Genomic DNA, 23,157 nt, shown 5'->3' with positions numbered 1-23,157 from the left:
AGTGCGCGCCAAATAGAAATTGTTTGAAAATGAATAAGTCAAAAAAATATGAATACTAATTTAATAGATTGATAAAATTTATCAAATATACCATTATATAATTCAAATTAACAAATTCGATTCCATTTGTTTTTTTTTTTTTGCTAATGGTAGCATAGCCTCGTAATAAGATTGTGTTTGTGTATATACCCTATCTGCCTTCAGTTATTAAAAGTAGTAACTTACTTCTAAGTAATTGAGTAAAATTACAGACTCATATACAAGTTCGAGTATTTCGAGTACCTAAAATATTTATAGGTCCTTTTGTTGCTGAATAACATAATTTGGCCATCGGCACTCGAATTGGTACGGTTTGAGCCGCTTTGCATAGACGTTACATTGGGCTTTACTTACTCTTTGCTTTTGTTTTGTTTTTCTTTTGTGCGAATTCAAAGGACGCCCATTGTGGGGCCGCTCACAAAAAGTGCACATTGTCACAGCACCAATATGCACAAAGACAGCAGAAAAAAACTACGCTTTCATTCATTAAAGCTGGTATTGTGGTTGTTGTGGCGCGGCTGTCACTGCCACCGCCGCCAGCGTGCTGTACCGATCGAAGCCGATTTTGCGCTCAGTTGAAAACACGTTACGCGCCTGTGTAGAGCGTTTTTGCGCTTCAAAACATTCCCAAGCACCAAAGAGCCGATCCCCCCAGACGAGCTAACAGATTCGAAAGTTTTACACCGCGTGCATTTGCAAACAACAACAACAACAATAGCAGCAGCAGTAGCAACAGCAACAATAACAATTTGTATGTTTCGTTTGTGTTCAAGTTTTAATTTTTTATGCAAATGCACTCGGCAGTCGGCAAACGACAAAATAAACTTTTTTGGATGGTCAACAATTTCTATTTTAATTGGCAGCGCCGGCAATATACCATATAAGAAATGAAAGCTGAATCTAAAAATTAAGACTCTTAGAGTGGCATTTATTATGCATAATTAAGCCAATCAATATTGTATATATTTCTCTTTGCCATTTGCGATAATCTCAACGCACGCAGCATCGCAGAGTCTGTGTTCTCTTCGATACATAACATATGTACATATGTAAGTGACCCAAATTGTTAAAGACATAATTGTTCGACTTACGAAAACGAACCATTTTTTGAGCATTTTGCGTGTTGTGTGGAGTCTTGTGTTACTCGTATTTTTTGCGCGTCTCTTTCGCACTCTGTACGCAAATTGGCGTTCGCTGTTAATTGAAAATTTTCTTTGTCAAGGTTGCTAACGACCGATTCCATTCACCCGATGTGGATATGGATGTGGAGACTTCGACTTCGACTTCGACATCGACTCCCGGGCCTTAGTGCACGTTCGCTTGTCGCGTCGCGCCGCTTCGTGTTTGTGTGTCAATTAGTGTGTTATTCAACCGCGCAAATAGATCATTAAAACAATGCACACTCCGAAAGGCAGAGCAGAGCAGAGCAGAGCAGAGCAGAGCAGAGGCTGAGCTGAGCTCTCTTTCGGCGTACGTAATTGTAATGATGTGCAAATATTGAACTGGAGCTAGAAGCTCTGTTATTAGCACATTGATTGGCCATACAAAACTGGCTTCCTATGCCCAGGCAAGTCAAACAAGTCGAAAGGCTTACCAGTTTTCTTTGGCTGGCTTTATTTTCAAGTGCGGCGCAGATACGTTCCGTTTATAGGCCACTCCTCAGCGAAGCGGCAGTGTACAAGTCAAACGGCTTTTCCGCCTCCCTCCGGCGCTTATCACGGCCAGCTCGGGCTCGAGAATCGGGCGGCGGCAGCTTTTTGTGCGGAAGCCCTCGCATTAGGGCCAAACGAATCGTGTAAATATTAAATGCTCTTTGCTCTTCATATCGGCGAAATAATCAAACAAAACACAACACGGCACAACAGCAACAGCAACAGAACACAATCGAACACAAACTCATAAAGTTTAGGTGCCTGGCTGGATGGCTGGCAAAAGTTATCAAATTCAAGTAGATACGGCGGAAGCCCCGCCTGTGCCAATCTGTGGGGGAATGCCTATAGTTTATGCGGGCAGTAAGTGATAGATGGGAGATACCACAAATATTTTGGGTTTTCATGGGATCATTAAATCATTTAATACCATTTCGATATCGAACTATGGGTACTCCACTCATAGTTCAAGTTACGTCAACCAATTTTGTGATTGATCTATACACAATAATTGCAGTATTTATAAACACTCTAGGTGTTATTGAGTAACTTTATTCTTCTATAAATTATACAATTATGAGTAGCATTTGGCAAAGCAAATAAAGACAACAGTACGTACGGATGTATGCATGTGTGTATATTGTGACTCAACAAGTTGTTCCAATTTACTCAACTGATTTGCAGTGCAAACAATGAGAGCCAGAATGCATATTCATAATCAGCTGATGATCAGATGATTGCGGCACGTGTAAACCTCTGTACTATTTATATATTTACCTGTTTACCTGTTTACCTGTCTACGCGCCACATTTGACCCTAGTTCAGTAAGTAAATATTTGTGCAGGCCATTAATGTCAGTTCTTTTGATTTGAGACAACTTCAGCTTCTGGTGCCGGAAGTGAAGGTGTCCATTAATTTGGACATTTTTGTGTGTTTGCCCAAAACGCTCGAAAGTTAAATGATGCATAATTTGCGAATAATTAAGTGACACAAATGTATAAAAGAAAAAATTACTCACGTTTTAGAGGTTTCTTGGGGAGCGCACCTTTCACGCAGGGCGCCTGTAGGGGATTTTCTGTTTAGTTATTAAGCGCCAAGCGAGAGCAACAACAACTTTTCCCATTTGCTGTTCAGTTCAGGTATTTTCGTATTTATTTTGCCAGCTATGCGCACGATAACCGACGACGACGACGACGATGGCGATGGCTACGACGACGACGGCGTTGGCAACGCTGACTTCAGGCGGTTGGAAGTTGGAAGTTGGTTCAGGTTCAGTTTCAGTTACGTTTTGGCGTTTTACGGTAACGCAGCGCGGACGACAAATACAGTTAGCCTCCAATTATACATAGGTGCGTCTAAAAGTATATCTATGTGTATGTGTGTGTGTGTGTGTGTGTGTCAAAAAATAGAAGAGGGAGAGGGAGGGAAGAACAATAATTTTTGAAAGACTTGCAAACGTGTAAATATTGCCTGAGCGCCTTACGATTGCTCATACGCCGCGTTGGCCGCCCAGAAAAAGCCGCTTACGGTTACTGTTCGTGACTCTGACTTTTGTTGCCGTTAAACTGCTCGTCTGTAGCGAATTGTCGCGTCTGTCTCCCAAACACGTTCTATATACGATAGTACCCGATCGAACCAACCATACCCATGGCAGGAAAAATTCCACTGGGCTAATCCCCGCCCCCACCCCTCCACGGACCGGTAACTTTCACAGCTCAGGGCTGGAACCAAGCTGCGGTGGTTGGTGGCATTATGCAGACATGCACATACATAACTATAACTATAAATCCCATAAATTGCAAAACGCCAAGACGAATAAAAAATATTTACAACTAATTATGCGCCCAGCCAACAAAACACTCTCCCCAACACCACCATCGTCGTCGTACCTTGAACCCAACTCTGGCTTGAGCTTTTCTTTATGCAAAGAGGTTTCACTTTCTTTTTACGCCTGCAAGGGCCGTTAATCACATGATTGGGTAATAATACTCATTGCTGACCGCCCTCCGCGTACTCGCCCCGTACTACAATTCTTGCCTTATCGCCCCGGATTATGCTGGCCGCTTATCAGTGTTCTTTTTGGCAATGGCAGAACACCAGCTAGTGATAAGATTAGCTCCACGGGCAACACCCCACCACTGTGTTAATGTTTGTCTGTAGTACCTGCACGTATCCACCCAACTCTTGGGTAAGCGGAATTCCCATCCCGGCCGAGATCTGAGCAGATTGCAATTGTTGTGCACTGTTCACACAGAGACACAGAGAGACAGAGAGAGACAGAGAGAGACAGAGGGACAGAGATGACCGAGTTTGTCGGCAACCACAAGACCCACACCTTCAGCTTCAGTCGAACCAAAGCGAACGGAAAAGGGTTCGGGAATTCGAATGGGAATGGGAAGGGGGCCAAGAAACTAATTTGATCTCCGGCTGATAGACGCACCAAGCTCACGCAACAGAAAGCTGGAAGGGCAACGGGCAGCGGGCAACGGGCAACGGTCCACGGGCGACGGGGAGTGGGAGAGCAGAAAAATCAAATTTCTAAACCAAAGTTTGGTTCATTTCGAGCTGGGCTTTTATGGTTTTGAATGTTTTATCTGAGCGTTTGGCACAAACAATCAATTCACACCCTGAATTCGAAGAATTTTTGGAGAAATTTGGTTGTTTTTTGAGGCCTGCTACTCGGTCTACTCGCATGGGAATGTTGCCATCTCATCACAAGATTGTGAGAAGATCTGAGAACACACACTGAAAGGCTTCGGTTCTATCTGAAAATATATTATTATATCGACTAATAAAATGTTGGTAAAGCTTTATTCTGCCTTGATAACCATATTCATAAATTCAAAGCTTATTCTCGATAGAGTCTCACTCTCGTTCACCTTATGCAAATTGGAAACGAAAATAACTCACATTGCACTTCATGGTGCCGTACACAGCAGCGATTTCAAGGCCAATCTACTGGGTGAGAAACGAAACCAATCGCCGAGTGAGTGGGGAACGTACATATTCAAATAGCAAACAGAGAAAAGATAACACACATTTTCAGCTGGGAAGACGAAGACGTGGGAGGGATCTTTACGAACAGTTGGCTCTCAGTGGTGCACAATTAACACTCCCCGGCTTTTGGATCATAAAAATAAACATTCGCAAACTGCTCGTAAGCCTCGCGGCAGAGTTGAAACACACTCGGGAATACGTACGTACGTAGTCGAGTCTGTGCTATAAACTGTTTTCGTTTTCTTTTTGCGGCTATCAGTTCCAGACATTCTTTAATTGCTTCAACTGGGAAAGGAAATCATTTTAAGTAAACAAACAGACCCAGAGACCTGTAAGCCTCTTGACGCACGTTCGCAGAACAGTTTTGTAGCCAGCCAGCCAGCGGTATGAATAATTAAGTCACTATGTCAATTATAAAACCAAAGCTAGCCAAAGATATGGCAGAGAATGAGTCATGATTGAATTAACTATGGAGTAGCTAGGGACATTTTTAAAAGTTTATATCGGTCAGCGGGCACGGCACCCTTTCTAGCAAGGGATGCACTGCCAAGAGTCGTCATCCACCACAGAGGAGATCGATATTGTAAACCCACTTGTATTTATATATCGTTTCACTTGACATCTGCTATGTTGTGTATGTTTAAAGCGATTCTGAATACCCATCCCAGACACGATAAAGCAATCAACTATAAAGCAACGACTGAGTAATCAGAAAATGAGACACAAATCAAACAGCAGCGGAGAGCTGACCTTTCGTCGGGCAATTGAACGCCTTTAGAATTTATGAGTGGCTGACTTGTCTATAAATTGTAGCATTTAATTAAATTACCCAAGTGGCAAGGTGGAAAAGGTGGGGAAATGGCACTACCGATGTACACATTTTATCTGTTTACAGTTGATAGACATGGGGCTAGCAATGTGGATAGTGGATCGCGTACGTGTGCTGGTCAACTGATAGGCTTGGGTCAGCCATCGAGTCACATGCTTGATCGTTGATCGATCCGCGGACCGCCTCTGCCGCCAGGCCATTTGCACTTGGACAAACCCAAGCCCCAATCGATCTAATTGATATTTAAGCATGCTTACCTCTGCCAACAATCAACAAGCAACAATCAACTGACATTTGTTTTCGGCCTGGCTGTAGACAGCGGCTGACCCTGCCATTGGCACTGGCTGGAGTTGCGTAATTGCGCATACGCCATGTGAAACGACGAGTGCAAGGTGTTTGCTTGCGAAAGTGACTGGGCCACAGTCTCAATATAGAACGAACACTACCTATAGTATGTACTATAGGTACTCATTTCTCAATCTCGGCAAATGCTGAGAAACAAAACATTTCAAGGTCTTGAAAAGTACTCTATAAAAATTACAAATGCAGCATGACTCAAGTCTTCGATTAGAATAGTAGTAAACTTTATCTGGGGCAGCTTGCGGCGGCTAGGGCCTTAGTCCGCTATAAGTCCAGCTGCAGCGGGTTTCTCTTAATCAAATAAAATTGCTGCAATTAAATTATATGTTTATTATACGCGATTTTCACCCTAAGAGCATGATGAGCTCGAATTTGCATGTTTAAATTTTGACTGATTTAATTTTTGGCATTTGAAATGTTATATTAATTTGTTTGCTGTTTTTGTTGTTGTTTTGTTTTGTTTGTAGCTCAACGAAGTGCAAAGAAACCCAAAGACCCGTTAGAGCAGCCACAGAGCGACGATCGACGGAAACGGAAAGTAAAAGCCATCTCACCCAGATACAGACACAGACACTCCTCTAACACAAGCACAGACATGGCGGAGACGATCAACAACAAGCCGAGCATACAGATTCGGAGTGGACTGCCCTCCCCGCTGCCGGACAAGAGCCCCTCGCCGGCCACCAAGCTGCTGATCAGCCATGGCAAGCCCAACTTCACCATCGGCAACAAATCGCCCAAGGCCGAGGAGAATGGCACCAGTCCATTGTCGCCCCAGCAGACCGCCAACAACAACTACAATCCCTACAAGAGTGCCAGCAACAACGGGAGCAACAGCAACAGCAACAGCAACAGCAACGGCACCGGCAACGGCAACGGCACCGGGAGCGAGATCAACAAATTCATCGTCGGCACCAAATTCAATGGAGTCTTCAAGCCATCGACAGCGGCCACCAGCTGGGCCACCGCCACCACCAACGGGAACGGCTCGTTGAATGGGAATGGAGCTGCTGCCGGGGGAGAGAATGAGGCGTCCAAGGTCGTGCTACGTCGTCCGAAGGCGGCGACATCTCCGCCGCCCGCCGAGGCCGAGGATGATAATGTGCCGGAGTTCATCAGACGTCAGCGACGCATCCAAGAGCGTCTGGCCAAGGAGAATGTGCTGGACTTCGAGAACCGTCGCAGTGGCTACTTCACTCACGTCGTGATCTCGCCAGACTCGCCCAATCGCACCTCGTTTGTGGAGACCATGGCCAGTCCGGCCATAGTTCCGTCCCTTGAAATGCCTGCACCAGTGCACGAGAAGGTCGGCGAGGAGGAGGAGGAAGAGCAGAAGCAGCAGCAGGAGCAGGAGCAGGAGCAGGAGCAGCGGGAGCGTGCCACACCTGTGACTACATCAGCCCTGATTAGCGAACCAGAGACGGTTGCGGCTGTCACCAATGGTCACAGCGAGGAACCCGAAACCACTACCAATGGGCATGCGGATCAGGAGTATGTGGCTCCCGAAGAGGTGGCCAAGGCCATTGAGGAGGTCAACAAGGCGGTGGCTGGGGAGGATGATGACAAGCCCGAGGCAGAGACTCTAGAACCGGAAGCAGAACCAGCTTCAGCTCCAGCTCCAGCTCTAGTTCCAGTACCCGTTGAAAGGAAGATCGAGTCAGAGGACGAGTCAAAGCCAAAAACTGAGGAGATCATCCCAGCGACAGCGGCGCGTACACCCTCTCCCGTTGAGGCTCAAGTGGAGGTTGTGCAGCATGTGCAAAACGGCGAGACCGCTGCAGCTACAGCAGCACCTGCCACAAATGGCCAGGACACCGATGGCATCACCATTTCCCACACCAATGGCCAGAGCAGCGATGGCCCCAGCATACCCTCACCGGACCCCAGCGGTGCCCTTGGCGTCAACTATGAGCCCAAGACGGTGGTTAGCTTCTCCCAGGAGCTGGGCGGTGGCGAGAACAACTATCCCGACACGGTCAAGGTGGTGACCTCTGAGTCCTCCGACGGAGAGCTCAAGGATCTGGCCAAACTGAAGTTCGACATCAAAAACGATGGCCAGGCGGACGATGTCCAGGTGACGCCCGTGCTGCGTGCGGAGTAAATGTGCGGACTCTGGCCAGGATTAGTTCAATTGTTGTCAAAAGGGGAGGCGAGGCGGGGCCAGACGAGAGAAAGAGAGAGAGAGCTATCTATGTATTGTATTTTGTGTTAGCTGCTAAGTTGATTATGAGAAATGTTGCCAAATTTAATTTTATGCTTCGCGCATCAGTCAGTATCGAGTATCGAGAATGGACAATGGAAAACGGATAAAGGATTATGGATTATGGACAATGGATCATCCATGAAGCCCTAACCAGATTGGACTATGACCATGGAAATATCCAGCTGTTGAAGGGAGCTGTTGGCTGCTAAGCCTGCTAAACTAAACCAAACTACATTTATTTCAATAGAAACCATTTGCTTTATTTAAATAAATTATTATTATTAAAAACGAACATTGCTTGGCATTTCCCTTGGATTTTGTTTGATTCTCTTGAAGTATTTCAAAGATAGGACTAATCAGCCTTCGATAAAGTTGGTTTATAACAGATAAGAGAGCACGAACATTCGTTCTAAAGTCCGCCAAGAGTATAAGTTTATTAAAAATTTCTTGTCGAAGAATTGTCTGGACGGCTTTCGGCTGATGGATACAATATAAATCCCCATGGGGTTTGGGGACCTCGCACCGATCTCAATGAATGGATTACTTTTGTGAATGAAAAAACGAAAGTGTTGGCTGAGGTCTAGCATTGAACCCTGAGGTGTAGCTGTCCTTCGCTTCGATATGCTCTAGCGGCAATCAGTTGCCTTCCATGATTAATTGCCTCGATTCGGTGGGTCTTGTCTGTACGCGATAGTCAGTGATTGATTGCGAACATAATAAGTTATAACATAATAATTTAATTGAATTGGAAAAGACCGACTGTGGACGGCTGAATGGTGAATCATAGACACCGACCGAGTCACGTGGGTTCCATGTAGAAGACACCTGTACCTGTCAGGGGTTGGACCCGGTAGCGGTAGTGGCCCGGTAACCATGTCAACTCTTGGCCCAGGCGGACCGGCCGACTGTTTTGGGGGTTGCAGTGCTGACCAGCATTACCAACATCTGTCCTGCACCTGACCCCTTACACATGCGTTAAATCGATATGCCGCAGCCATGAGGTGGTTGTTTTCCCCTTTTGGCCAAAACAAAGTGCCGCTCGACCATGGCACAACTAACGAATTATCAAACGGGGTTCAGTTCAGTTGAATCCTTAGTTCGAAATCAGTTGGCCATGGCACTCCTGTCAGTTGAAAACTAACTACTTAGATGAGCTGCCCCCCGATTTCTGATTACTAATTTGCAAGCGATTATGGATCTAAGTCTACAGGGCTCGCAGGTAGGTGGACTAGACTCCCTCTACTATTATCCTGTTTCGCTGTACTCAAACTTTGGACGCAGATAAACCTCGCCACACGACAGAAATCGAAACCGAAGTACAACAGTCGCTCGTTGACGACTCTCCACAATCCGAGCCCGAACTTTCGGCCCCGTTCGGCAAACTTCCTGCAGCAACGCAGTCGCTCCTCGCCCTTCCTGGGACGACCACAGTCCGCGGACCCCAAGTTCGGACAACGGCAGAGCGTCTACTTCAACGACAAGGAGCTCAAGTCCCACAGCAAGGTTTGTTGAGCTTGATCCACAAGCATATTAAGGATCTTTCCATCATTTTAATAGCTTATACATCTTCAGCGCCAGGTGTCTTCCAACGATTTGCTCAAGTCCCTGCTGGGGGAGCCCATCAAACGGAGCTGGTTGTGCCGCAGCGCCAGCGCGTGCAACTCTTCAGAGTCGGACTTCTCCTCGCAAAAGCGCACTCCGGACAGCAGCGAGGGAGAGCAGCAGCTGGACCGCTTCCTGGTGACTATGCCCGTCGGGGATAAGAGCAAGTTCTTTGGTACCAACTGGACGGGCCAGAGCCAGGGCCAGGGTCAGGGTCTTAGCAATGCGACCCTGCTACAGAAGACAGCTAAGCCGGATCTGCCGGGGCGTGTGTCCTTCAGCAAACCCAACATGCACGATGCGGACTCTAGCGACTGCGACAATGACAAGCAGGAAGCACGGCCCAGCATCTCGGCTCCCGGCCCACTAGCTCTGTCCAGCTTCCACAGCAAGGCGGAGCCACCGGATTCGGCTGGCCAGAAGAAATCCGTGCACTTTGGCTCTACCGCAGCCGAGGGCGAAGTTCTGGCCGAGACGTACGAGTACCCCAAGTGCCCCTCGGAGAACTGCACCTGCAGTACGCGTTCCTCCTCCACCACCAGCATGAATGAGGCCTCTTCCGCTGAGGTCAAGTGTGCCTGCGACGCCCCCAGCTGTCGCTTTATGGAGTCCACTCCGCTGCTGGACATGGCGCTTCCATCTCCGCCCTCTCCCCCTCTGCTGGTTCCCCAAAAGTCCACCACGCCAGAGCTAAACGTCATCAGGGAGTACAAGCAGGAAGTGGGGGTTCAGATCGTGAGGAACCATCTCGGCATGGACCGTTCACCCAAGCATATGGAGCCGTTGAACAACATTGAGCCGCTGCCCAGCTATCTGGACAAGTATGCCCCAGTTTCAACGCCGGCAGCGGCAGCGGCAGCGGCACCGGCCAAGGAGAAGCAAAACAATCTATCCGAGACCAAGAACCTGGCCACTATTATTCCAAAGGGCTCTCCGAAGAATAACAGCACCAACAGTGCCTCCTGCCAGCAGTACCCCAGTGCCAGCGGTCGGAACTTTGGGGCCGAAAACAACTTTCTCCCAGCGGTGCAGGATGACCGACGAAAGTACGGCCACGGCAACAGCAACAGCAGCGCAGACTCGGTCATCAACAACTACCTGAAGGTGGCATCCACTCCGCCATTTGTGGGAAAGAAGAAGGAGAATGTAAAGCCCGTCAGTGCCGAGGCCAACAACAACAGAATCAGCAAGTCGAAGCTCCCAAAGACAGGAATACCCATTAGCGCCTGTCCCGCTGGGAAGCTCAAGAAGGCGGTCAGTGTGGGGAGCCTGCGGGAGGAGCGCAAGCTCAGTGAATACAATCTGGACAAGGTGGACAGCTGGATGAGCATACAGGAGCAGAAGCAGGCTCGTGCCCAGTTCGAGGAGTTGCACAAGCAGAGACTGGAAGGGGATGGTCTGGAAGATGCTAATGACATCGATAGTGGGTCACAGCTGTCCCTGAAGTCAAACGAAGACTCCAGGGACTCCACCTACGACGAGATCGTGTCGGTGATCAAGGAGATCGAAGAGGACAAGAAGAGAGGTAAATTGTTAGACAGAGTGGAGTATATACCCCGCTCCTTCTTCCTTAAACTGAGCTCGGCCCTAATAGAATATCATCTTTATAGACAACTATGCCGAACGTCTTCCCAACGACCTTAAGCTCAACCTAAAGTTGGATTCGCGCTGTGAAACCGCCGACACGGGGACTATGAGTGTCCCTGTCCAGGAGAGCGGCGACAAGTACAAGTAAATATCGAGTTGACTAAAGGCGAAATGAACTCTAAAGAAATAACGAGAATTCCAAACCGTTCTAGGGACATCTTGGCCTATCTGAACAATGTGGAAAGTAGCTGTGACAAAACGCTGATGGAAACGCGGCGGTCCATGCCGGATAGCAATCGTTCGGAAGTTGAGTTTGTGGTGGAACCCGACATCACAGACGAAGTGCCCAAGTAGGTGAAAGATCCTGAATCTTTGGATTCTCCTAGCTTTGCTGATCGATTTGGCTCTGCTTTCCAGGCTATCGGAACTGTTGATGCTGCCCAACCATCAACTGGCCCGCCGTGTCATTGGCCTGAGCCTGCGGGCCAATGAGCTGGCCAATGCCATTCACCTGTCCAAGGAGCATGTGCTGCAGTTGCGCGAGGAGAAGCAGAAGTCGCTGCGGGCCGAGAAGGCAAACAATGCCGGCAAGCTGCGCGACCAGAAGAAACACTACGAGGAGGTGGTGTCCCGGCATCAGGGCTTTATTGAGCAGCTTCTGAAGGATAAGGGGTCGTTGTGCGAGAAGGTGGCTGCCCTGACGCGGCGCCTGGAGAGCCAGAACCAGGCCTGGGAACATCGTCTGGAGACGGAGCTGACGCGGGCCAAGGAGACTACAATGGCGGGCGAGAAGATCCGACGCGAGCGCTGGGTCCGCGAGAACACCAAGAAGATTAAGGTGGGTTAGGTGGAGGCAAGTTTTTAATGGTTCTGTTTAATTGTTCTTGCATTTCCACGTCCACTGGTAGGAGCTGACGGTGAAGGGCCTGGAGGCGGAGATCAACAAAATGAACTGCGACCATCAGCGCGAGGTCACGGAGCTGAAGCGAAGCCATCAGATGCAGTTGCTCGACGCTCTTGAGGAGGCGCGCCTGAAGCACGAGCAGATCGAGACGGGCATTCGGGAGAGCTGCACGCAGGATCGCGAGTCCATCATCGAGAAGGAGCGCACTGCAATACGAGAGCGCTTCGAGCGCCAGCTGCAGGAGGAGCAGAAGGCCCAAGCGGATCAGCGCCAAAAGCTCAGCGAGGAGTTCGCTGCCGAACGGGAGCGGCTGCAGACGGAGCTGCGGCAGAAGGAGGGCGACTACCAGGCCAAGCGGCAGGAGGCGCAGCGCGAGCAGGACATCGAGCTGGAACAGGCCAAGTTCGAGATGCAGGAGAGGATGGCAAAGCAGGAGGAGAAGTACCAGAACCGCATTAACACCATCGAGCAGCAGTACCTGTCCGACTTCGAGCTGTGGAAGGCGGAGTACGAGAACAAGTGCAAGTTGGACCAGGCCGAGAAGGAGAATGCCATCCGGCAGCACTATCGGGCGGAGCGGGATCGCCAGTTGGATGAGCTGGTGGTGCGCATGGAGGCCGACGCCCTGCAGAACGGCGAGGAGCACGAGCAGAAGATCGCGTAAGTTACTTGAATGCTTGTGTAGTCAATTCTTCTGCAACGTCCATCCTTTGCAGCCGGCTCAAGGAAAAGTACGAGAAGGATCTGACCTTGGCCGAGAGTGTGGAGAGGTCCCTGAGGGAGAAGTATGCCGAGACGCGGGGCAAGTTGGCCGAGGCCGATGCCCAGGTGCGCAACTCCCAGGCGGAGGTCCAGCAGCTCCAGCTGGAGCTCAGCCACAGCAAGAAAATGTGCGGCGACATCATCGGAGAACGAGACAAGCTCCGCGAAAACCTCAACGCGGACATTCAGAGCGAGCTGAGCGTCCTCAGCGAGCGCCACAAGCAGGAAATGGAGCAGCTCCAGAAACGGTAAGCAACAGCCGCATGGCCCTATCCGCGATATGTTCGCCCCTCATTTATCAATCACTTCTCGATTTGCAGGGTCCACCATACCATTCACCGACAGGAGGAAACCATTGAGGTACTCAAGGGCGACAACGATGGGCTGCGACAGCAGTGCCTCAAACTTAACGCCGTCATTCGGCAGCAGCGAAAGGACTATTGCGTCAAGTAGATAGCTAGGATACGAGTACTCGTAGTAGATAGCTTCATAAACATGAATACTTCCAAAGAGTAAAACAATAACACTTAGAAACTTACCCGCTCCATAAATTTATTAATTTAACTTTGACTGAATGGGAAAGCCATTTTTCGTTAACAAAGAAATTATTCTGACTGGGCATGATTGCTAACTTAATAAAAATAATTATCTGCGGCAGGCAATTCCCTCATGCCTCGGCAACGAATTGTAGCCACTCGAATATCTGCTGAACTGATGTTCCTTTATGCAGAAAATAGATTCTGCGCAGACAAACATCTTCTCCTCCTCACATCGGGCAGCCCAGACACCGAAGGTTTCCTGGTCCGAAGACCTTATAACTGCACAGTTATGATGCTCGTCGCTCAAGCTACTTTCGAGTGGCAAATATCGGGTACTGTGGTGGGTTGATACGTAACTCCAGTCCTCTGTAAAATTCCTGTTCAAGCCAAACCAGTACTCCGAGTGACTTAGAGTCAGGGAGCTCAGAATTCGAAAGTGTTTCTCAGTATCAAAGTCTGCCAGGCACATGCTCATTCCCATGCATATGTCCAATGCAGTTTCCCAGTTTTTCTACGCGAATTTAGATTGAAATTGTGAGCTGTGGAAAATGTTTAGAATACAATCAGCTCAACTACCTTTACGACACTGAAGTAGTGGCAAGTTCCTCTGGACTCCACTCGATGAGTGTCGATGATAAAAATAAAGAAAACTATGGATATGAGAGTTGAAAATCGGAGATCTCGATCTAGATCCATGTCGGCTTCAATACAAAGTGTGGCAGGGGCATGACCAGCAGCAACCAAATGAGATTAGGGCATAGAAAACTCTGTTATCGCTACAGAGGCATGCCAAATGGATTGGATTTATACATTTGGACGCAGTAATCGTTTATTTCAGAAATGTTCATTCAAACTATTCATTTTATTAGTTTCGATCACTCAAGTGTTTCGATCAAATAAATTAATTACCACAACGAACCCACCAACAAGCTTGCCATTTTTCAGGAAGGAAAAACTGGCTCTGTTGAGTCCTTTTATTGTGAAAGATGGCCAATTATCGGTGGACATGGCAACATTTTTAACGTAATATTCACCCTTGTGGAACGGGCACAGGTCATCGCCGGTGGGAAAGTTTGAATCCAAAAACGAGGGCTGATAATATTTTCCAAAAATGTTCTTCATAAAATCGCATGGCTTGGTGCGTATTTTCAAATTCATTGGCATCCATTCTCCGTTCTTAAATGTCGCAATATCTATCCATACGTCATATTGCTCATCCATATCAACGTGGTTGATTAAAGATCCATTTAGCAGTCGGTCTCGCCCAATTAATTTGAGATTGAATTCAAACAAGGTTTCTTCATCAACCTTTATTTTCTCGAGTGATTCAAGTCTAACATCGTAGTTTGATATTCCCAGGCACTGTAAGTCCACTGTAAGTGTTTGCTTTGCATATATGGAAAACAAATATCTACCAATGTAGGATCAAGCCACAGGATGAGAACAACCGTTGCGCACCATACGGACATTTTCAATTATATGTAGCTATTCTGCTTCTGTACTGGGGCCGTAGCATCAGTCGTTCTTTATATATACGAGTACGAAAGTTTTGCATGCTGAACACTAATTAATTTAGGACTTTTCGTTTGACACAGATGTGCATATTAATAACTAGTTCTGCGATGGAGGCGTGGCTCAAACTAATGTTAAATGTTGGCACGTTTTCCTTGCATGAACTGGCACACCTATATACTGTAGGGCTGATGCTTTTGCTGAATGGAAGCCACTTTTTTGAATGGAAAGACTTCCATAATACATCTAAAATAATAGCACTAATTTATTTCGAATTCAAAAAGCGCGCGTTTTCCTTATGTTTTTCAGCACTGAGCTGACGTTAGGAAAACATCGATAGTAGACACAATGTGTTGTACTAAATATTTGTACGCGGAAGGTCTTTAAAAGTTTATTATGCTAAACAGAATTTGCACTACTTGCACTTAAATACCTTTTCGCTCATTCACTTTCAAACAATTTATATTTGGCGCGCAACACACTATCCAGTCGATAGTATCGATAGCCTAAATTCAATCGGGTAAGGCTCTCTTTGAACCGGTCGACGACAAGCCCCATTCCAAACACAATGTTGCGGGCAACACTAATTTTCATACCCTAGGGAAAAGGATATTATAGAGTTGAGAAAATGCTTGTCATCCCAGGCTCAGTAGGTCACAAGATACTACAAATATGCATCAATATGTTTTAAACGTATCAATATGAGAAAATGTCTTTATTAATTACGTGTTAAAAGTAGTTTGGAAATCATTGTCTTCATATGAAATTATCGAAATAGGGTATACAAAGGCCTATACACGCAACAAGTCTTCAAATGCCAGCAACACTGGGACTGTTTTATTTGGTGCACTATTTGGTTTAAGCCTGGTTTTAGCCAAAAACTAGCCAATCTTGTATAAAATTTATTCTAACTTGAGCAATATGAACGACTATCCTCTTTAATTTTTTTTTGTTTCGACCTATTTTGCTAAAACCTTATTTTAGACAAGATCCAATATAAGCAAGTATTTAGAATAAGCTCGCTTAGAAACAAAATTATTCATAAATCGTATAAAATTATGTGGGCATGGTTACATAGCTAAATGTTCTATCTAGCTAGTAACATTCGACCGAACATCAAAATTTAGCAATATGGTTTCCAATCCTTGACGGAGAATGATTAACCTATTATAAGCCAAGAGGGTATTTCAAATTTCCACCGAAAATAATGAAAATTTAATAATTTTAGCGCAGCGTGAAAGATATGGTAGTTTTTGTAAGTTCAGAGGAAATATGGAATGGATCTACAAAAAGAATTTACATGCGTTAATATTTCCCGACATTTACCTCAAGTAGTTGAACTATTTAAATAAAGGGGGCTTAAGTGGGCTAAGTTCGTACAATAGAACTTGAATTCGTCAGTATATTTACGGTATATTTTTAAAATGAGATGGTCATATTTTGGTATATTTCTGAGGGTCTTTCCAGGGTGGCGGGAGTTTCTTTAAATGTTAATTATGCTAAACAGAAATTTCTCTACTATTAGCAACTGCTTTCCGCTGGTTTGCAAGGTGAGTGATAGTCGGAGGAAGGTGCGTTGATAATACAATGCCTGTTTTTACCACATAGGCCATAGAAACACAATGCGGAATTACCCAGCAGGGACCTGTGGCCAGGTACGAACTGGACCAACTCCTGAGACAACTAAATGCTAAGGAAAGGGTGAGTGCGCCAGTTTCGATGCACATGAATACATATGTACATAAAGATACCTTCTAGCTATTGGCATCCAAATTCTATTGCCAGTTACCAGCCAATGTTGGCAGCTTTCGGGTTTTACTTCAGCTACAGCAATTGCGGATCCTCACCGCCACGGAGTATATATTAAGGTACGATTCGCCAAATTCAATATGATCAAAATGTGACAATGATTCATCCCTGATATCAGTAAAGAACACTCTGAGCAGCTCCAGGTGAATTTAATTATATTTCTGGAAACTGAGTACGAGCTCCTGGCCAATCTCTTTGTATCTGCGGCCTATGGTTTGTTCATCCCCAGATGGTATTTGCACCCCATTTTATGCGCTTCTATTCTTGACAGATGCGGAGTCTGGAATGAAGCTTTCGGCTATTCTGGCAGACGCCTTGGGCAATCTCTTTACTGGACTCGTGGCCGATCCGAAGATAAGCAACCTAAGCTATGTTGAGCCGTTGTGCAGTGCCCTGCCAGGTAAGAGGATCCCGGAAATATCTTCCAAATAATGCTTTGATGCTAGCAGCCGATGCCCTGGGCGTGTGTATGAATATGCATTTGAGCACCTTGCTGGAACTGCACAAGGCTAAGGACATCAATGAGGCATTTGCCAGCTTTAGTGCCTGGATCAATGAAGGTGTGGACGAGCTAACCTTTGTAAAGCTTCTCTGTGAAAAGGTTTCCACTGTCGGATAAAGGCTAGTTGCTGAGACTAACTGAAACATTCTTTCAGCTCTTTGCCTGCCATCACCAAGAGGCTCTTCAAGTGCTGTTCAAACAGTCGAACTCCGAAAACTTCACGAATTGGAAGTTCTACCTCATCTTGGTGCAGTCCATAGCCAGCACCTGCAATTCGGAAACAGCAGCGTTTATGAAAAGTAAACATTGGTTTAAAGGTCTATACCCATGTATACATATTAATAGATATCCACCATAGAATACCTCAAAAGCCGAGTACTGCACATGGCTACAACTGGTTGTCTGACTTCTCTCTTGCATTTGTTGCTGACGGCGCGTGCCACGTCAGCCTGCACAATGGACATTCACAGCAATCTCGATAACTACGCTAAGTGGTACAAACAGAACATTGGCGAAATGTCATACCTCCTGAGACCAGAACATTTTCAGGTGGCCCTAGGTCTTCTAGAGGAGTCGTTGCATTATGAAAGTGAACTGCAGTACCTCGAGGTAAAGCCTTTTCATATCCTAAATGTGCGGAATTCTAATTTTGTTTCATTAAAGATCCATGCAGCGATTGCTCTATCACCTGGAGGTCGAATTGTTCAGGCGTACAAAACAAAATGTCGAGCATATTTGTCCCAGTTAAAAAAAGGGGAGAAGGCGCAAGCGTCTGAAGGAAAATAATGAACAAAATAATCTTAGCAGCTGACTGCGGTCTTAGGATAAGGTTGATTTTATTTTCGAACTCAAGGTTCAGGCCAATTGAAAGTAATTTATTAAAATAGCAGCGTAGCATTAAAAATTCAAATGCCGAGTATAGTCGATACTCCAGGGCTGAGCTGGCAGGGCACTTCCGTGGGGAAGTTGGAAACAAAGCTGCTGTTCGTCTCAAGGCCATTGCATTTTACGGTAGGGGTGCACACAAATCGTTTGAGCTGCCCGCAAGATGCTGTACTAATAGCGTACGCGTCAGGACCCAAAGGTTTTAGGTACCCGCACGCTGCTGATAATGAAAGTTGGGATTGTGGCGGCACGTAGTTCTGCGGCTGGTTAGAGGATACGTATTTAAAGGTCATTTTCTCATATCCATTTAAGCCGAACCAATACTCTTCGCGGTCAAGCAGTTTACTTTCGATCTCTTGGAAGGTATGTGCGGTGCTTACATCAGCCAAGCACATACTTAAATATTGGCAGGAAGTCAGGGCATCAAACCAGTCGCGCTGTTGGTGGCAGATGTCAGCTTTTTTTACGACAAGTAACACAGAAAAAAATCTACCTTGTCAGTGCTGAAATAATGGCATCCGGAGGAGTTAACTTCACCAATTTGCCAATTCCAGATGCATACAAATATGCTCAGACAAAATGTGAGCCGCTTCACCTGTAGATCCATTGCACCTTGCTCAAGAACGGGTAACAGAATTGTGGTAAAACTCTTTCGTATAAGACGTAGGCGAATAATGCAATTAAGGCGTTTATAATCTAGTTAGAGCACGTCTCAGCTAACGATTCGCCTAAATCAATATAATCTACTTATGCTCGGTATTTGATAATGCCAATGCAAAGAACATTCTGAATTCTGAAAACTCAGCTGGATCTACTGCCAAGGTAGAAATTTTTATTATTCTCTACTTCAGCATTGGTCCATAAACAGCAACTGCCGTTTTTGCTCCGGCGAAATGACGTATGAGTCGGTGCGAAGAGGTTTGAAGATTGTGCTATGTATGAGCTCTTCGAAGTGAAATAATGGCATCCGCTAGAGTTGACTTTATAGAATTGCAGATTTCAGAAAAAGAAAAATAGGTTCTGAAAAAATACATATGTACATATGTATATAAACAGCTGCACTTGTAGATCCATTGCGTGTCGCGTACGTTCCATAAGAGGCATTGGGAATTTAGCGAAACTTAGTAGGTTAAAAATATAGCCGGATTGATAACCTAATTATACTACGTACGAGAGGAACTGCAATCGGATAATTCGCATTGTTGGTCATATTCATACATACATATTTCCCTTTTCGTATAATGTATAGATATTCAAAAGAGTTTGATATTAAACCCGGCTAAAAAAATATAGCAATATTTCCAAGTCTTTCTGCCAATTTAAGACTAAACTTTTTTGACTCAAATTGATGCCAATCGATAAAGAGAGTCTCCTTTCAATCATAAATAGGCATGCCACGCCCATATGGGGACACGTATAATACAATTAAACGGCTTTCAGAGACCACCAAATGGGGGATTTCCCTGATGCGATACATGCTTAGATTTTAGACTGGAGAGCTTTTGGGTTGAATCTTATCGTGCTTCGCACAAATTTATAGCATGGTTTTTCAAATGTCGCCCGACGTCTACATACATGACAATGACATCGACATGTAGAAGGCTCATGTAGAATTGCCTTTTAAAATCGTAGCAATCGTATGGATGCAGTAACGTTATTTCTGGTTTGATTACAGTTACAAGTCATTATAAAAATTTCGCACTTGATCTTTCGCACTCAACAGTTCATTTGAAATAGGCCGGATATTTGCATCACAATACACAACAAATAGGTGTATGAAAACTAGGTAAATATGGAGACATTTTATGGAAAAAACTACATATTTGGTGCTCATAATCCAAGCAAACATCTAAGCGAAAATATTATTATGCCCACATTTATGAATTATTTTGTCTCTATCTACGAGCTGTGACATTTGCTTATACCAACTGAATTTTTTTAATCATAGGCATTCTGATTCTGAATATGCGTTTTCTTTTCCTTTTACAGAATTTACTTTTGGAATCATTCAATGTTTATATTGTAGAAAAAACAAATTCCACACTTGTGTGAACTGTCCAAATAATTAAATTCGATTATGATAACGAGACAACAGGCAAACACTGTTTGTTTTTTTTTGGAATAATTTAAATTTCAAATCGATGTGACCCTTGCATGCATATTCATTGCATGGGTATTGCTTTGGGGAAATCGCTCGTTAGCTTTTCATTCATTATGCAAAACCAATGGTCCAATCCTCTCGAGAATCCGCTATTAAACACTGGACGAACAAACACCCCACATACATACATGTGTACATATACATACACCCTACAATGTGCGCTTGTGTACATTCTGGACCTGCACAAAAACCAAAAAAAAAAAAACAGAAATCCGAGTAAAATTCAAATTTGCATTATTCAAAATGTCACGTCCATGCCCACGCCCAGTCAATATGGTAAATGTTGAAAAAATAAACAAAAATTCTGGCATCGACGGACGTAAAAAAGAGCGTTTGGGACATGGGAGTCGTGTCCGTGACAGTTGCAACAGAGTTGCAACTCTGTTGCAACTGGATGCCAAGGCCAAGAGCGTCCCCAAGAGCTGGGGAGATAGGGAATTTGCTATCCCTGCGGTTAACAGTTCATTTCACAGGGGCAAGGCCAACCCTTGACCGGGATCAGAATTGGGTTACGTTGCTGCCGGGCGCCCGGAGCGCTGACTGCAGCATGTTTTCAGAATGTTTTGACTTTTTATCCATATTTTTTTATCCGCATTCTGGCATCAAGGTCACTATTTTGCCCTACCACTGACTCTGACTCTGACACTGGCGTACCAGAGAAAAAGCTCACTGAGAACGAACTCCTGTGCCACAAACCATCCGGTGCACCTGTCTGTTGACTCTGCCCTCTCCTAAACAGACAGACAGACTTTCAATTTCTTTGACACATTTGCTTGAAAATGCTCAACAAGTGCGCTGGCCCCTGCGAAGATAAACCTGCCAACGAGCATTGCTGCCCCTGCCACTGCCACTGCCACTGCCCCTGTCCCTGCCCGGGCTCCTCCCGGCATCAGACAAGCTTTGACTTTTATATCCCGCTGCCTCCCACCCCCGGGACTCTTCCCTCTCAGGCAGCACAGCACCCCATCTGTAGTCCGTCGTCTGTTTACTTTTGTGGGGGGGCGAGGGCGGGGCTAACTTTAGCAAATTGCCAGTTTTGGCATTAGCTGAAGCAACACACGCCCGCCCGATCCGGTGCTCTGGTGCTCTGGTGCGCCGGTCCCGCAAGATACTCGTACTGTGCGTACATTTAAGAGATTATTTTGTCGAGGTCCTGTCGCATTTCAAGTTTGATGCGCGTACCTTTCTTCTTCTCTCGCGTCTGGGGTTCACTGTGGATGGCCATTCCGGTCAGGCAGGCTGGCGGAGGGTCGCGGTCGCTGTTGTTTCTAGGTTACAATCGAAATTCCGCTGTAATTTGCATGCCGCGAATGCCAACCCCTACCCTACCATAGCCTCCCTGCCCAGCTGCCTTTTCACCGTGCCGTATTCCTCTTTACGCGCTTTATCCTCGTCTCGTTTCCCTATGACTTCTTGCGGCCTGCCTCCCGTCTGCTGCTTAAGAATAAACACTGCCCTGACAACTTCCTGTTTCCTTCTCCACGCCAATTTGCAAGCCGCCCCGCCCCACTCCGCCCCGTCCACGAGCATCGCCAAAGGCAAGCAAACAAACATAAAATGGAAGCAGCAAGCCGAAAACCTTTTCTCATTTCCTTTGTAAATTGTGCACACAAACACACCCATATGGCTCTCACACACTCTCACCGAAGGTGTTTTCGAAGAAAGGTAAGGCAGCGGGGACTCATGCCAGTCTTTGGAGAGTGTTCCCCTATGCGTGGATGCGCGCAAAAAGCACTGTTGCCCTCGCCCTTGTGTGTGATCGGTACTGCCTTACCTTCTCTAAATATGCCTTGCTTCCACCCACTCAGCGAGATAGCGAGAGAGAGAGAGAGAGAGAAAGTCAGGAGGCAGGCGCTCACTTGTTGCTGTTCCAGTTCCCGCAGCAGCTATAGGAAAAAGCAATTTCGTGGCAATACGATGAATTGACAGCGGCATCGGCCAGTGCCCGGTCTGATTGCCTGCTCCTGCCTTCCCACCTTCCTCGTCTGGGGTCCGTTTGATGCTGATGGCCTGAACACACACAAACAGTGAAAGGGCACACCTGTAGATGACTTCCCTTGCCCTCCGCTCCTATTGAAGTGCCTGGCGCGGCCATTACGCTACATCGTAATGAAAGTATGCACTAGCGCTATGCACATACTGCCAATCTCATTTGGGACCTATCCAGGCATATTTCAGGCCCTTCTCTTTGGAGTACAGGAGTACAGGGTATGTACCACATTTTCTGTCGTTTGCTTCGTCAGCCGTCCCTAGCTCTGTGCAAATAATCACACTTCAAAGGCAATAAATCGTTATTTAAATTTCATTTTCAACATTGTTTAAGGTTTCGTTTCGTCGCCGCTCAGGGATAGGACTCCGGGAATCGCGGCGGGAGCGCCGCCGGAAAAATATGCTTTAAAAATTCGGCTTATTTGGTTATGAATCCCCCGAGAGTGTTGACTGCCAGCGCGAATATTTCTTCATCTGTGTTGCGAGAATACCTGAGAGTTTGTTTGTGTGAGCGAGAGGATTGTTTGCGTTTTCTTCCTTTTTTGCCGAATTGGTTTAGGATGGCTAACACCCACACACAGGCCCACCGCAGGAAAATAGCTTTTTCTATATAAAGTGGTGTATACTATGTGTGTGCTTTTCCATCCCTTTTTATGCGTTTCCCGGGACAGCTCTTCAAGCATTGCCTTCCGTCAGAACGACCTGCAAGTAATCCGCTTGGAAATGCCGAAGGACGACAGCCGTTATCCCATATGCTATATAATCAATGCCATATTCGAGATGGGTTTCGTTTCGTTTCGTTTCCATTCCGACCCCGACCTTCTGCAG

At 46.1% G+C, this 23,157-nt stretch overlaps 6 protein-coding genes across 10 annotated transcripts; 3 read left to right on the top strand and 3 right to left on the bottom strand.

Annotated features, from left to right (window-relative positions):
- The first annotated feature begins 618 nt into the window (after window positions 1-618).
- LOC108160719 (putative mediator of RNA polymerase II transcription subunit 29) lies at window positions 619-8,381 on the top strand. Of its 2 annotated transcripts, none has more exons than XM_017294895.2 (2): window positions 619-790; window positions 6,342-8,381. In XM_017294895.2, the coding sequence occupies exon 2, from the start codon at window positions 6,470-6,472 to the stop codon at window positions 7,973-7,975; it is 1,506 nt and encodes a 501-aa protein (XP_017150384.1). In that variant the 5' UTR covers window positions 619-790; window positions 6,342-6,469; the 3' UTR covers window positions 7,976-8,381. The 2 variants fall into 2 exon arrangements, with proteins under 2 accessions (XP_017150384.1, XP_017150381.2); XM_017294892.2 differs by lacking the exon at window positions 619-790 and adding an exon at window positions 2,839-3,037.
- A 790-nt stretch (window positions 8,382-9,171) lies between these two features.
- LOC117188113 (centrosomal protein of 131 kDa-like) lies at window positions 9,172-14,153 on the top strand. 2 transcript variants are annotated; one of them, XM_033391454.1, is made up of 9 exons: window positions 9,172-9,296; window positions 9,359-9,580; window positions 9,650-11,204; window positions 11,290-11,410; window positions 11,479-11,616; window positions 11,684-12,104; window positions 12,175-12,830; window positions 12,887-13,180; window positions 13,278-14,153. In XM_033391454.1, the coding sequence occupies exons 1-9, from the start codon at window positions 9,270-9,272 to the stop codon at window positions 13,387-13,389; spliced, it is 3,546 nt and encodes a 1,181-aa protein (XP_033247345.1). In that variant the 5' UTR covers window positions 9,172-9,269; the 3' UTR covers window positions 13,390-14,153. The 2 variants fall into 2 exon arrangements, with proteins under 2 accessions (XP_033247345.1, XP_033247344.1); XM_033391453.1 differs by having other exon boundaries at window positions 9,270-9,296; window positions 13,253-14,153.
- Window positions 13,461-14,200, bottom strand: LOC108160837 (C-type lectin domain family 2 member D3-like). Its single transcript, XM_017295080.2, has 2 exons — window positions 14,048-14,200; window positions 13,461-13,982 (listed from the first exon to the last, which is right to left on the bottom strand). The coding sequence occupies exons 1-2, from the start codon at window positions 14,165-14,167 to the stop codon at window positions 13,578-13,580; spliced, it is 525 nt and encodes a 174-aa protein (XP_017150569.1). The 5' UTR covers window positions 14,168-14,200; the 3' UTR covers window positions 13,461-13,577.
- A 79-nt stretch (window positions 14,201-14,279) lies between these two features.
- Window positions 14,280-14,963, bottom strand: LOC108158000. The gene is made up of 2 exons (XM_017290143.2): window positions 14,887-14,963; window positions 14,280-14,833 (listed from the first exon to the last, which is right to left on the bottom strand). The coding sequence occupies exons 1-2, from the start codon at window positions 14,938-14,940 to the stop codon at window positions 14,351-14,353; spliced, it is 537 nt and encodes a 178-aa protein (XP_017145632.1). The 5' UTR covers window positions 14,941-14,963; the 3' UTR covers window positions 14,280-14,350.
- A 1,463-nt stretch (window positions 14,964-16,426) lies between these two features.
- Window positions 16,427-18,204, top strand: LOC108160639. 3 transcript variants are annotated; one of them, XM_017294770.2, is made up of 9 exons: window positions 16,427-16,533; window positions 16,592-16,684; window positions 16,769-16,851; window positions 16,911-17,005; window positions 17,064-17,192; window positions 17,239-17,393; window positions 17,449-17,593; window positions 17,653-17,903; window positions 17,958-18,204. In XM_017294770.2, exons 1-9 carry the CDS (start codon window positions 16,471-16,473, stop codon window positions 18,078-18,080), a joined length of 1,137 nt encoding a protein of 378 aa, XP_017150259.1. In that variant the 5' UTR covers window positions 16,427-16,470; the 3' UTR covers window positions 18,081-18,204. The 3 variants fall into 3 exon arrangements, with proteins under 3 accessions (XP_017150259.1, XP_017150258.1, XP_017150257.1); XM_017294769.2 differs by having other exon boundaries at window positions 16,742-16,851; window positions 17,242-17,393; XM_017294768.2 differs by having other exon boundaries at window positions 16,742-16,851.
- LOC108160640 lies at window positions 18,098-18,830 on the bottom strand. The gene is made up of 2 exons (XM_017294772.2): window positions 18,673-18,830; window positions 18,098-18,616 (listed from the first exon to the last, which is right to left on the bottom strand). Exons 1-2 carry the CDS (start codon window positions 18,784-18,786, stop codon window positions 18,200-18,202), a joined length of 531 nt encoding a protein of 176 aa, XP_017150261.1. The 5' UTR covers window positions 18,787-18,830; the 3' UTR covers window positions 18,098-18,199.
- Window positions 18,831-23,157: the final 4,327 nt, after the last annotated feature.

This window comes from Drosophila miranda, chromosome 3, assembly GCF_003369915.1.
Source record: "Drosophila miranda strain MSH22 chromosome 3, D.miranda_PacBio2.1, whole genome shotgun sequence".
In the NCBI taxonomy this organism is placed as follows: Eukaryota; Metazoa; Arthropoda; class Insecta; order Diptera; family Drosophilidae; genus Drosophila; species Drosophila miranda.
The sequence above is the reverse complement of the archived record's forward strand: the minus strand, read 5'-3'. Positions and strand labels throughout refer to the sequence as shown.

Coding starts and splice junctions, on each gene's coding strand:
- LOC108160719 (XM_017294892.2), top strand. CDS start 2,854: ATGCGCACGATAACCGACGACGACGACGACGATGGCGATGGCTACGAC. Junction 3,038..6,341: donor TAGCCTCCAATTATACATAG/GTGCGTCTAAAA, acceptor TTTTGTTTGTAG/CTCAACGAAGTGCAAAGAAA.
- LOC108160639 (XM_017294768.2), top strand. CDS start 16,471: ATGTTAATTATGCTAAACAGAAATTTCTCTACTATTAGCAACTGCTTT. Junction 16,685..16,741: donor AACTAAATGCTAAGGAAAGG/GTGAGTGCGCCA, acceptor GATACCTTCTAG/CTATTGGCATCCAAATTCTA. Junction 17,394..17,448: donor TAAAGCTTCTCTGTGAAAAG/GTTTCCACTGTC, acceptor ACATTCTTTCAG/CTCTTTGCCTGCCATCACCA.
- LOC108160640 (XM_017294772.2), bottom strand. CDS start 18,786: ATGGATCTACAGGTGAAGCGGCTCACATTTTGTCTGAGCATATTTGTA. Junction 18,617..18,672: donor ATTATTTCAGCACTGACAAG/GTAGATTTTTTT, acceptor TGCCACCAACAG/CGCGACTGGTTTGATGCCCT.
- LOC117188113 (XM_033391453.1), top strand. CDS start 9,270: ATGGATCTAAGTCTACAGGGCTCGCAG. Junction 12,105..12,174: donor AGAACACCAAGAAGATTAAG/GTGGGTTAGGTG, acceptor GTCCACTGGTAG/GAGCTGACGGTGAAGGGCCT. Junction 12,831..12,886: donor GAGCACGAGCAGAAGATCGC/GTAAGTTACTTG, acceptor CATCCTTTGCAG/CCGGCTCAAGGAAAAGTACG.
- LOC108160837 (XM_017295080.2), bottom strand. CDS start 14,167: ATGGATCTAGATCGAGATCTCCGATTTTCAACTCTCATATCCATAGTT. Junction 13,983..14,047: donor ACTACTTCAGTGTCGTAAAG/GTAGTTGAGCTG, acceptor AAATTCGCGTAG/AAAAACTGGGAAACTGCATT.
- LOC108158000 (XM_017290143.2), bottom strand. CDS start 14,940: ATGTCCGTATGGTGCGCAACGGTTGTTCTCATCCTGTGGCTTGATCCT. Junction 14,834..14,886: donor TGTGGCTTGATCCTACATTG/GTAGATATTTGT, acceptor GTGGACTTACAG/TGCCTGGGAATATCAAACTA.